At 41.2% G+C, this 12,459-nt stretch overlaps 1 protein-coding gene across 8 annotated transcripts in view; it reads left to right on the forward strand.

The window, feature by feature from the left end:
• Positions 1-12,459, forward strand: part of eif4g1b (eukaryotic translation initiation factor 4 gamma, 1b) — a 46,286-nt gene extending 33,827 nt beyond the window's left edge. For all 8 annotated transcript variants that reach the window (XM_028570909.1, XM_028570917.1, XM_028570924.1 and 5 more), the window contains 17 exons: positions 48-455; positions 1,624-1,770; positions 1,988-2,224; positions 2,408-2,512; positions 5,024-5,314; positions 5,495-5,606; positions 5,711-5,825; positions 5,959-6,212; positions 6,487-6,620; positions 7,335-7,507; positions 7,950-8,075; positions 8,188-8,269; positions 8,445-8,543; positions 8,946-9,077; positions 10,602-10,683; positions 10,858-10,998; positions 11,241-12,459. In XM_028570909.1, the coding sequence (XP_028426710.1) occupies positions 48-455; positions 1,624-1,770; positions 1,988-2,224; positions 2,408-2,512; positions 5,024-5,314; positions 5,495-5,606; positions 5,711-5,825; positions 5,959-6,212; positions 6,487-6,620; positions 7,335-7,507; positions 7,950-8,075; positions 8,188-8,269; positions 8,445-8,543; positions 8,946-9,077; positions 10,602-10,683; positions 10,858-10,998; positions 11,241-11,428 (2,826 nt within the window). In that variant the 3' untranslated portion in view covers positions 11,429-12,459. The remainder of the gene's footprint in view (positions 1-47; positions 456-1,623; positions 1,771-1,987; positions 2,225-2,407; positions 2,513-5,023; positions 5,315-5,494; positions 5,607-5,710; positions 5,826-5,958; positions 6,213-6,486; positions 6,621-7,334; positions 7,508-7,949; positions 8,076-8,187; positions 8,270-8,444; positions 8,544-8,945; positions 9,078-10,601; positions 10,684-10,857; positions 10,999-11,240) is intronic.

Raw genomic sequence — 12,459 nt, forward strand, 5'->3', positions numbered from 1 at the left:
AAGTTTATAGCCGATGAATAAAATGGTCATCCCCTATCTTTTCTCAGCCGCCAGGTATGGGCATGGGAGTTGGTGGTCCACGTCGCTCCCAGCAGATGCAGAGGAAAGAGCCAAGGAAAATCATCACCACCATGTCACTCGGCGACGACGTTCAGCTGAACAAGGCAGAGAAGGCTTGGAAACCTACAGTGAAAAAAGTTGTTCACAATCGTGCAGTAGAGGAGCCTGAGAACGATTCAGAGCATGCTAAGACTCAGGACCTGTTTAAACGGGTTCGCGGAATCCTCAACAAACTGACTCCCCAAAAGTTTCAACAGCTAATGAAACAGGTGACGGAACTGACTATTGACACTGAGGAGAGATTGAAAGGAGTCATAGATCTTACCTTCGAAAAGGCCATTTCTGAACCAGACTTTTCAGTGGCCTATGCCAACATGTGCCGCTGCCTTATGGGGGTAAGTGATACCACACAGTTTGCCACATGGAAATATGTGTTGTTTGAATGCTTACTCTTGGACTGTTGGTGGTTCAATCATGCAGATGTGCACAGAGCTATGATACGTGTTAAATGATAAACTAAGTAAATTTAATTTCTAATAAGGCATACGCCTGCATGATGATGTTTAAATTTAAAAACCTCAGACTATTGTGTGGTAGTGATACATTTTTCTGGAGCCAAAACTAAATTCACACAACGCAAGCTTTTTTTTTTTATTTTCCTCATAATTAATTTTTCTAAGAATTACACCTGTTAGTCGAAAAATACTTTTTGAAGATGAAAAACATTTTCTTTGTTCTGCTGGATAAAGTTCCATAAGATACTGTTATTAAACGGAGAAAACAATCCTCGTTCTTGAAGCCTTTTCTCTAATCAAAGTAAAGCATAAAATGCTTCCATTAAAACATAATCATAAATCCCACTTTATTATATGTAGCTTGTTCACGTACTAGCATTCTCCTATCAAGCTTTTGAAAGCGGTCAAAATGACTTTTTATTTGTCCGAATTTTTTGACTGTTTGAGCTCATGACATGCTTTGACACCGGTTATTCTTGGCTGGTTGACCGATAAAGACTACTTACTACTAGACACCAACATGGCTGCCTAACTCTAAAACACACTCTTAAAATAGAGTTAAAGAAACTTGCAGTCAAGCCATATTTAAGCTAAAAACAACCCATAATGCAACACTCTTTTAATGTAATAGGCTTACTCTGTAACACACAAACCAGTACCTGCTCCATTATCTTACTGCATCTAGACCCCTTACAAATCTGTTGTCAGCATCAAGGACTGAAGTAAAAAAAGGACACACCTTTGAAAATTCAACTTACTGCTCAAAAACTCAACAGACCCACAACAGAAATTAGAACAGTTGGAATGATTTTTTAATCTTAGATATTGACCAAAAAATAATTTAAAACGGGGGAAATAGTTAAATGAAGAAACACTAAAAATAGTGGAAGAATTTCAATTATGTAATTTATAATTTAGATTACTTCACAAATATGTATAAAAAAGAAAATAATAACGGGCAAAAAATGGAAAAGGAATATTATAACATCCTTTGTCAGAGTCCAGTGATGACTGTAAGTCACACACTGTCTTTTCCTGTTCTTTTCAGCTTAAAGCCGAAACCACAGATAAGCCGGGAAACACTGTGAATTTCCGCAAGCTGTTGCTAAATCGATGCCAGAAGGAGTTTGAAAAGGATAAAGATGATGACGAGATCTTCGAGAGGAAGCAGACAGAGCTGGATGCTGCCTCAGTGGTATAGTACTACCTCATAATATATGGTTTGGGATCTTCATTTAAGCACAAAAACGAAGTTGGTAGTTAAGCTTGGCTATATGGTGGGAAGTTTTCGAAGGTGGCCATATATCGGGAGGAAACCACTATGCTAAGATTTTTCATACAGCTAACCATCCCTTGTCACGATTTCCTTTGTTCTCATCACCCCTTTTTATATGACATTGTTTCTGTGGCAGGCGGAAGAAAAGCAGCGGCTCAGCGATGAGCTACAACAAGCTAAAGACCAGGCCAGGAGGCGCTCACTGGGCAACATCAAGTTCATTGGTGAGCTGTTCAAGCTTAAAATGCTAACAGAAGTCATCATGCATGACTGCATTGTAAAGCTGCTCAAAAACCATGACGAGGAGTCCCTGGAGTGCCTGTGTAGACTGTTGTCCACTATCGGCAAGGACCTAGACTTTGAGAAGGCCAAGGTACAACACACGCGCACACACACAGTGTTAGATAGTGTGATGAAGGGGAAATGGTATTCATAAGTGCACACATCACAGACATGAATGCATCCTGATAAATGTGCAGTTAAGATTGTTTTTTAATTTGATGTTGTAAATGTAGTGTATGAAATGGACTCACCAAACTGTTGTGGTCATCCTCAGCCTCGTATGGACCAGTACTTCAATCAGATGGATAAAATAATAAAGGAGAGGAAGACCAGCTCCAGGATCCGCTTCATGTTGCAGGATGTGCTGGACCTTCGACGGGTAAAGCATAAACAACACGCACACATATACAGTACACACATGCCAACAAGGCATTGCAGCATATTACTTGGAAATCCATGATAGTATTGCAGTGTGCATTCATGCGTTTTGCATTTGAGCACCTGCAGTAAATGTTGTAGAGTTTGTGGGGATTTCAGTGTAGAGAGAATTTTGTGATTTTCTCATGTCCCACACCTTATTGGACGTAGCGTGTGTGACTGTGTGTGGTGCTATACACACAGCCCCACACTGGTCCTTTAGCCCTGGCCTGTGTTTGGCTCAAATATGGCCTAAGAAAGAAATGTTTTTCTCAGCTCTTTAATGCACGGCAGCTCCTAAACACAGCCCTGTTCCATAGGCTGAGACAATAGACTGTTCCACACAAACTCCACCGTCTCTTCTAGCCGCATTAATTCAGTTCTACTAATGGATCAATTAACATGTATCTAGTATTTTCATCTTTTTGTGTCTTCTTCGGTCATTTCCATTTAGTTGTGCTATTAAGCAAGTCCAGTGCTGTTGAAGCTTATTTCTCTAAAGGAATACTGCAGTCCTCTAGTTAGGCTCCCAGTCCCGCCCACACAGTGTTACAAAACTTGCTGTCTTCAGTGCTTTTACAAGCCAAAATCAGCTGCTCCAAGTCAGCACATTTGCCCAATTTAACTGTGGAACACACACACACACACACACACACACGCACACACACTTTGTTCATTCCTTTCTATGAAAAGGCTGAAGAGAAAAGTTAAGAGTCAGGATGTTGATCTTGTGATCCATTCCAGGTCTAGTCTCTCCCATGTAGGGATGTCATGAGAACTGATACTTAGTTAACAAGTTGATGCCAAAGAAGAACAGAGAATAGCTCCTCATCTTTATGATGCTGGTTAACTTTAACCAGCCTGGTTCTTTGTGAAAAAATGACGGCAGAGAGAAACAAACTTAAAATACCTGCTGTTGGAAGGTGAACTCATTAAAGATAATACTGTATGCTGCTAGCTGTGTGGCGATGCCAGGCTTTGGAGCTGTGGGTCCATCATATACCACCACAAATACAATTTAATTCTGTGTGAAATACTAAACATATTGTTATCCTTATGCTGAAATACACATTATAAAAGAGTGTATTTTGAGGTACATAGGATTTACTGTTGTATTTTTATCGTGGTGTATATAATTGGGTAACGAGTCATGGAATTTCATTGGTATTGACTACTAAATTTCTGGTATTGTGACATCCCTACTCCCACACACACCATAGTAATAATAGGTATCCATTGTTAACATTTGTCAGCATTAATATTCCTAAATGCCTTTTGTATCACCAGTCAAAATGAGAAATACTTCAGTACAATTAGGTCAGTGTGATGAGTCTACCGCGCCTGATGCATATTCTTTAAAAATGTAAAGTTACAATCTCTTTTGCGATAAGCTTGCAAGTGTGTTCATGAATCTCACTTCCCAAACCGCTTGCGATTTTTCAAAACTACAGCACTGAGCACATGGCACTTCCTGAATGTGCAAAACATAACAGGATATGTAAACAGAAATGTTGTTAGGCACACATTAAATTGTAAACAGAAATAATTGATTATTGCCCAGCCGATTATCGATGCAGCATCGTCCATGTCCACTATTCGAGGCATCGATTATTTGATTAATTTCAACACCTCTAATGGAAATGTCGCCAGATACACCCAGTTTGTAATACTGCAAATGCAAGGGCTTTCATCATTTATTTGGCAATAGATAGTGACTTAACAGACATTTATTTAAAGGAAAATCTTTAAGATTATTACTTTAAGTTGTATAGTAGGAATTGGTGATATGAAAAGAAGAATTGCACTTACACTACTTTCAAATAGCTTCTCTAATGTACAAAGTATTTAATAGTATGTTGCTAGACTGTATCCAAAGGCTGTTTCAAATAAGAGAATGCCATTATGAACTGAGGGGAAGCTGTATTTTTACTAGACCAAAAAGCAGAACAAATGTAAAACAAAGAAGTGTCTCGGTGTATGGAGTTAAACTGTGGAATGAATTAGAAATTGACTTGAAAAAGTGTAACACAATCAATCGGTTTAAAAAATGATTTAAATATAAGGTGATTAACAAATATAAAACAAAAGTGTGAATACCAGAAGGTGCACAAAATGTATTGGACTTCTTGTGTTGTGCTGGGGTATATAGTGTATACTTAGTTTCTGTAACTTTAATTTTTTTATGAAAAAATATAATTTTATGTAAAAAGCGTAGGTGTAATAAGCTCTGGCGTCAACATACACCTTTTCGGTCTTGTTTGTTTCTTGTCTCTATGTATGTTTGACTGTTGTGTGTTACAGATGGCCGAAAAAAAGAATTAAACTAAATTTAATACTTTCAGATTTTTTAACTTTGACATATTTTCCCATCCAAAACTTCCAGAGAAGACAAATCATGTCAAAAATAGAACTGTCAATGTCATCACTCACCTCTGCCCTGTACAACCCAATCTGTCCCTCCATCCCATCCCAGAACAACTGGGTGCCCCGGCGAGGCGATCAGGGCCCCAAGACCATAGACCAGATCCACAAAGAAGCTGAGCTGGAGGAGCACAGGGAGCATATGAAGGTGCAGCAAGCCCTCATCTCCAAGAAAGAGACGGGTGGCGGCCCTGGAGGCAGGATGGGTGGAGGAGGTTCCGGAGGTCGTGGGGGCCCTCACACCCAAGGCCGTGGTGCTCCTCCCCAGGACGAGGGCTGGAATACAGTGCCCATCTCCAAGAACCGGCCTATTGACGCCTCTCGCCTTAGCAAAATCACAAAGGTAGGGGAGAGACGCCAGTGTTAATATGTATTGGAGTTATTAACCAGTTGGGATGACGCTGAAAATTTGCTAACCATATGGTTAAATTAGTTTAAACTTTCAACTGCAGAAAATTCATACTTAGCCTGTTTTTTAGTTTCAGCAGGTAGTGTGTATTTAACCAACAGTTTCTTCTTTCAGACTCCTGTTCTTGACTTCAACAATCAGTTGCTTGCCCCAGGAGGTAAAGGCACATGGGGGAGCTGGGGTAAGGGCAGCAGCGGTGGCACCAGTGCCAAACCTGCAGAGTCTGGTAGGTGTCTCATACTGATGTGATGATTATACATCAAATAAATGTAGATGAGCACCTTAAAGCAGAAACTCAACATGTGCTATGTTGTGTACGTTCATCCCAAGGCGCAGAGCCAGGCGGCCGTCCAACCACCAGCACTCTGAACAGGTTCTCAGCCTTACAGCAGCCATCGTCCTCCTCAGGCTCTTCCCTGGACTCGGACAGACGAGTTCCTCAGAGGTGAGGAATAGGACACAATTCTTGAAGCCTATTCAGAATCTCCACTAGCAAATGCACAGTAGGACCCTACAGAGTCAGACTCAGCCTTTGTGTTATCTTTTCCTGACTCTGCTCTTCCTCTGTCCTTCTATAGAAACAGCTCGAGTCGAGAGCGAAGTGATCGCTTCGACCGCTCTGATCGTGGCAGTGACCGATTTGAAAGACGGGATGAGCGGCGGGACGACCGTGATCGTAACCGACTGCAGGTCACCAAGCGCAGCTTCAGTCGGGAGAACGAAGAGCGGAGCAGGGAGAGAGAGCAGCGTGGGCCGACTGATCCTGTCCGCAGAGTAGCGAGCATGACGGACGACAGAGGCAGCAGAGACAGAGCCAGGAGCAAAGAGAATGGTAGGACGCGTGAAGTAGCGGTAGTGTAGATTTAAACTACATATTTAAATCCGAGAATAATCGACTGTGCTAAGAATAGAATTCTCTGGGAAATCCAAATTATCAGAAAACATGTTTTGGACATTTCAGCCATTTATATCGGTGATCTATAAACTCTGAACTACATACTATACTTACCAAAAAAAAGTTATACAACAGGAAAGCTTTTTACTTTTGTTTTTTCTTTTAGTAAAAGTTAGCATAAATTAAAATAACATGTGTTTTGTTTGAACAGTTAAGCGGGAGACAGCTGCCCCCTCTCCCCCTCTCCAGACCCTTACCACCACCAAGCCTGCCTTGACCGAGGAAGAACTGAGCAAGAAGTCGACAGCTATCATCGAGGAATATCTCCATATCAACGACATGAAGGTACACACTGAAATGCATATGAAAATGAAAAGAAACCAGACTTTCCTTACACAGAAGTACAAATCAGTTTTTTCTTGTTCCATTGCTCTCACAAAAAAATGACCCGCCGAAAACGCTTAAAGATTGCTGTTGTCGGGGCGCCTGGGTAGCTCACCTGGTAGAGCGTGCACGTAAACTTTACTACCTGCCTGTATTGTTTCCTGTAAATCTCTTATAGTGTTGCACAATATTGACAAAAAGTGATATTGCGATATCGATTATGAATAATTAATTTTGATATTTTTAAACATGTTAAATTACAAATATTATGGGAAAACGCATCAAACTAGATTCATAACAAATTAAACAAGTTTTCTTACAACACAAGGTTTATTTCAACTGACTGTCATATTGGACTGGTACAACATGAATCAATAAATAACGACAACGATCATTATGGCGTGTCAAGCGGGCTCTAAATCGAACACAACTAAGCCACACAGCCAACGGACGGGACGCAACGCTCCATAAAATAAACAAAATATTGCATACTTACCGCTTCATTTTCGATATAATATTGCAGAACGTGATATGCGATAACGATATTGAGTTGATATATCTTGCACCCATAATCCCTTATACTTGTTTATTACAGGCACAGTTTGATCCTTGGAAGCGTGCCGGCACCCACTAACAGCCTTACAACAATCTGTATGTCCTTCTCTGTCCCTACAGGAGGCTCTACAGTGTGTGCAGGAGATGAACAGCACTCAGCTGCTCTTTGTGTTTGTACGAAACGGGCTGGAGTCGACGCTGGAGCGCAGCACCATCGCCAGGGAGCACATGGGCCTGCTTCTGCAACAGCTCATTAAGAACGACATCCTCCCAACACAGCAGTACTATAATGGGTCAGTATGGAGCCCCAGAGAGGTGGTTCAGTACGATAAGTAATGTAGTATGTGCGTAAAAGGTGTCATTGACATTCACAGAAAACTATGAATATGTTTACATGTAATAAGTAAATATATAAATCTGAGAGCAAGGGCAGTTGGACCAAACTCTTCTGTGACATGTGTTAGCAGAGTTTTTAGTGTTGACTGAAATAAAGATTTAAAATGAACAGGTTTTAGCTAGTGAATTACTCTCTGAAAAGTCATATGTTTGAAAGCAATTGCTGAAATTGAGTAATCTTTCTAACCACTTGCCGTTTGCCACGACGTTTCCATAGGTTTGTGTCAGTAAGGTGCCATATTGCTTAGTTTTCCCATCTGTTAAGTCATTTTGAACTTCCTCATCATCTTTTTAAACCTTGAATAATCGTTGAAATGTGTGCACGGTGTGTTTCCTCAGGCTTGAGGAGCTCCTGGAGGTGGCTGAAGACATGGCAATAGACATCCCCCACATCTGGCTCTACCTGGCAGAACTGATCACTCCCATGCTCCATGAGGGAGGCATCCCCATGGGAGAACTTTTCAGGTTAGTCCCCAGGCCTCACTTGGCCCCTCAGCATGTCAGCAAGGGAAATCTGCAAGAGAAGATACCTTTCTTGCTGTTTGTCTAACCTGTGTTGACCTTTTTATGCTTCCAGGGAGATTTCAAAGCCTTTGATCCCCCTGGGCCAAGCTGGAGTACTGCTGGTCCAAATCCTCACTTTACTCTGCAAAGGAATGGTAAGAACCAATCACTTATAATCCTTTTCTAAGGATGCAGTTCTGCTTAGTACTGTTTTTTTGCCAATCACACTGAGCATGTCAAATTTGAATCCGTTCATTTGGCGTGTTGATGCCAGTGTGATCAGTGTATGTGTCCATCAGTCTAATAACCAATCTGCATCTCCCTCATTAGAGCCATAAAAAAGTGGGCACCATGTGGAGGGAGGCTGGCCTCCGGTGGAAAGACTTCCTCCCCGAGGACGTAGACGTCAACAAGTTTGTGACCGAAGAGGTGAGAGGTCGCTCACCAGCTTCGTCATTAGCTGTATATTAAATGGTTGTTAATCATCATCAGTTATATTGGAGGCCTTTAATATAGGTATGATACCTCACTGTAGTATCAAAAACAGTATTAAATATTTGCTGACAGGATTCAATTTCAATAGAAACCATTTATGAAGTGCAACATTACAATATTGTAAGCTCCCATTTTTGTGTTACACCAGAAACCAAACTTCATGATTGTGAACACTGTATTCCCTTTGTCTTATTACTGTGGTCAAAACTGATTGTGTAGAAGTTGAATGTGAGTTTGCTTTCAGGCACTGAATAAGAAGTGGAGCGAATAGAAGTAACATGAGTATTTTGAAAAGATGAGCAAAAAGCCTGTTTCTGTCTCCATGGTGCTAACTAGCATGTGGAGTTCACACTGGGTGACGAGTCGGAGGAGAGCAAAAAGAAGCTGAGCTCTGCAGAGCTGACCAAACAGCTGGAGAGACTGATCCAGGACAAGGCCAACAACCAGAGGATCTTTGACTGGATTGAGGTTTGTATTCCTGCTTGAGTGTAATTTATAAGCAGCGGTCCCCAACCTTTTTTTGAGCCACGGACCGGTTTCATTGAAGACATATTTTGATGGGCCAGTCTAAAAGGTGTGGCGGATAAACACGACAAAATAAAATGATACGACCAGCATGAAAACAAATATTTAATAATATATATAATATGAAAACAAATGTAAAATGCATGAAAAACACAATTTACCTTCAGTGGGAGCCCTGCGCTTGTTTCTGTGCAACCAAACGGACCTATCTGGGCCTAACGGGAGACAGTGACACCCGAAGTGCGTTCCTTATGTCCAGTTTATTCCGTGATTTTGTTTTGATTGCTGTCACGGCAGAAAATCAGGGTGCTTGGTCCCCATGTGCCGAAAGTTATATGCCGAGCCTTATTTGCTAGCTTGTCGCCACATATAATGCAGAGTGCGAGAATCACCTGTTGCGATAAATCCATATTTTAAGTAGGGCTCCTGGTATTGTCTGTTCTTTTTCTTTGACGTTGTAGGCTCTTATTCTGTCTCCTCCTCCGCGGGCCTTTCCCCCTGAGCTTAAAAAGCTCTGCAAAGACATTTGTTTACTCATTTTTTTAGCATGTTGGTGGGTTTCACTGAGCGGTAAATATCATGTGACGTGTCAAGAGGAAGAGACTCGTGAGAGATGGGAGAGAATCTGATCATTTTTGGTAATAAAACATCTTTTAGACTCTGATAATCAATTAAACAGAAAAAACTGTGCGACCCAGTACCAAATGACCCACGGACCGGTACAGGTCCGTGGGTCTGTAGGGGACACTGATTTATAGTATTTATTGCATTCTTTTACTTCCATCTTCATTTCCGTTTGTTTCCATTCACAATCTACCTTTTTTAAGGGCTTAAAATTAGGTTTGTTTATGTCTGTGTCAAGTACATGTTTATTTACACACACACACACACACACACACACACACACACACACACACACACACATATTTTGAATTGCATATTAATGATATCCACACTCATTTCAGGGTGGTTCTTAAAGTTAAGTGATAACTAGTCATGACAGCTATTCAGACCAAATCTGTCTAAAATGCACCTTTATGCAGGGACAAAGCTTGTTTTAGTGTACTAGGTCTGCATGACACCATGTAAGACATTTTTTTTAAGACTTCCAGAACGTTAAAGGCTGTAATGGCGTTAAAGGACTTTTCTGACTTCAAATGATAAGTCATTCAATTCAAGAACCTGAAGCTGAGACACACCAAATGTGTAATGAAATCCTCTGGGATTCAGTACATTCATTTGTCACCTTTGTCATTTTTGGGGAATCAATCGCACAAAGAAAACATGCAATGCAAGTTCACAACAAAAGACCTTTCCTTTATAACTAATGTGATGAACTCAAGTTTCGATGTTTACAGGTTACGGGTTCCAACGAGTATCACATGTTCCTTTCTGTCTGCTATTAATGAAGCGGTTTAGATTACCTCCAGTTTTCTGCATGTTTGTTAATGAATTTGTCTTGTGTAGGCCAACCTAGATGAGCAGCAGACCTCCTCCAACATGTTTGTCAGAGCTCTGATGACCTGCGTCTGCCAGTCAGCAGTCATCTGTGAGTCAGCATGTACCCTTTACGTCCCTTTTTAGAACCTACTCGTGCAGGACTGAGGATGAAACGGATATCACTATGGAAATATGTCATCAATACTCGTCAAGTCAATCCTAACTCAAACTATGCCATTCGAGTCCCTTTTAAATTATGTTTTTCCAAACTGACTGCCTGCAGGTGAGAACCCCAACAAGGTGGACAGCGAGCAGATCAAACTGAGGGCCAAGGTGTTGCAGAAATACCTGAAGGATGAGGAGAAGGAGCTGCAGGCTCTGTATGCCCTGCAGGCCCTCATGGTGCAGATGGAGCAACCTGCCAGTGAGTGGCTGCTGTCAAGTTGTTCTCCCCGTTGTCCTTTGTTACCACTTTCAGAAATGTTTGCTTGTGTACATTATTGCTATGTTAGTGTTCTGCAAAAATAATGCAGGCAAAATGACTTTTCAGACGTAAACTCTGGTCAATTGTTTTTGTTCAGCTTTTTCACGCGGAACTGGTTTAAAATATAGTTACAATTGCCATGAAATGCCTTGTGAACGTTCTTCGTCTCTTCCCTCCTTCAGATCTGCTGCGGATGTTCTTTGACACTCTTTACGACGAGGACGTGATCAAAGAGGAGGCCTTCTACAAGTGGGAGTCTAGCAAAGACCTCGCCGAGCAGCAGGGCAAGGGCGTGGCTCTTAAGTCCGTCACCGCCTTCTTCACTTGGCTCCGCGAGGCCGAAGATGAGGACGAGTCCGACAATAGCTAAGGGCCCCTCGAGCCGCTGGGTGAACTGGTGGGAGTTCAGAGAGGATCATTGGGGAGAGCAATTGTTCTGTGGATGATTCAGAAGACCCTGAGTCAGCAAAAACCTTCTGCATAAACAGAAAAAAAAAAAAAAAAGCAAGAAAAAGATTCTTCATCTGGGAGAGATTGTATTATGGATCGAACGTTCGATCATGTTATTTTTTTGTTTTAGTTTTTTTGGGGGGGAATTTCTTGTTTTTCCTTGCGCAACTGAATGTCTTTTTTGAAATGAATTCAATTACAGAATTAAATAGAGAGATTAGTTATGAAAGAGAATGCTGAGAAGCGTTACAAGCCGTGGGAGATAATGCTGTTTCCTTCACTATTTTTTTTTAAGTTTATCTCCTGTTTTCAAATGGCTTGTCCTCACTACAGCAACACTATTCAAGACACTGCTTAATGACAGATATTTAAAACACCTTTAAAAGGCTGTTCACATCTATATTTTTGATGACTTTATCCTTTAGCATGTGAACACGACACAGCAACATTGTCATGTCACATGTACGGTGTTTGAGCTACATGAGGCGCTTATGTAGACGGCAAGCTTTTGTTTCTCTTTTTTCCGCCGTTGGATGGTTGGAGTGTGCGTTTTTATAATAAAATAGAAAACTACAAAGAAGAGTGGCAAGAGCTGTGTAACGGACATTTCAGACAGGAGTTAAAGTAACGGTTGTTGACTCCTGAGGATTTCACACAGACTTTATGTGGACAGTGTCACTGAGGAGTGGGGCAATGAACATTGACCATTTTGCTGCTGAGGGGGGTACCTTAAACCCCAAAATACCCTCCCATGTGTCGGTTTGACTTGTTTCCTGCGCTTCAAAAACAAACTCTGGACTGAAAGGGAGAGCAAAAGCGAAAGGCTCACATCAGCACCCTCCTACAAAACCTGTTGTGGGATTTAAAAAAGATAAAATAACATTAATAAGACTTGGGGAAAAAAAGTATACCAACGAATCCACTTTAATGAAAAAGAACTTTAAAAAAAAA

This window comes from Perca flavescens, chromosome 3 (assembly GCF_004354835.1).
Source record: "Perca flavescens isolate YP-PL-M2 chromosome 3, PFLA_1.0, whole genome shotgun sequence".
Classification (NCBI taxonomy): Eukaryota; Metazoa; Chordata; class Actinopteri; order Perciformes; family Percidae; genus Perca; species Perca flavescens.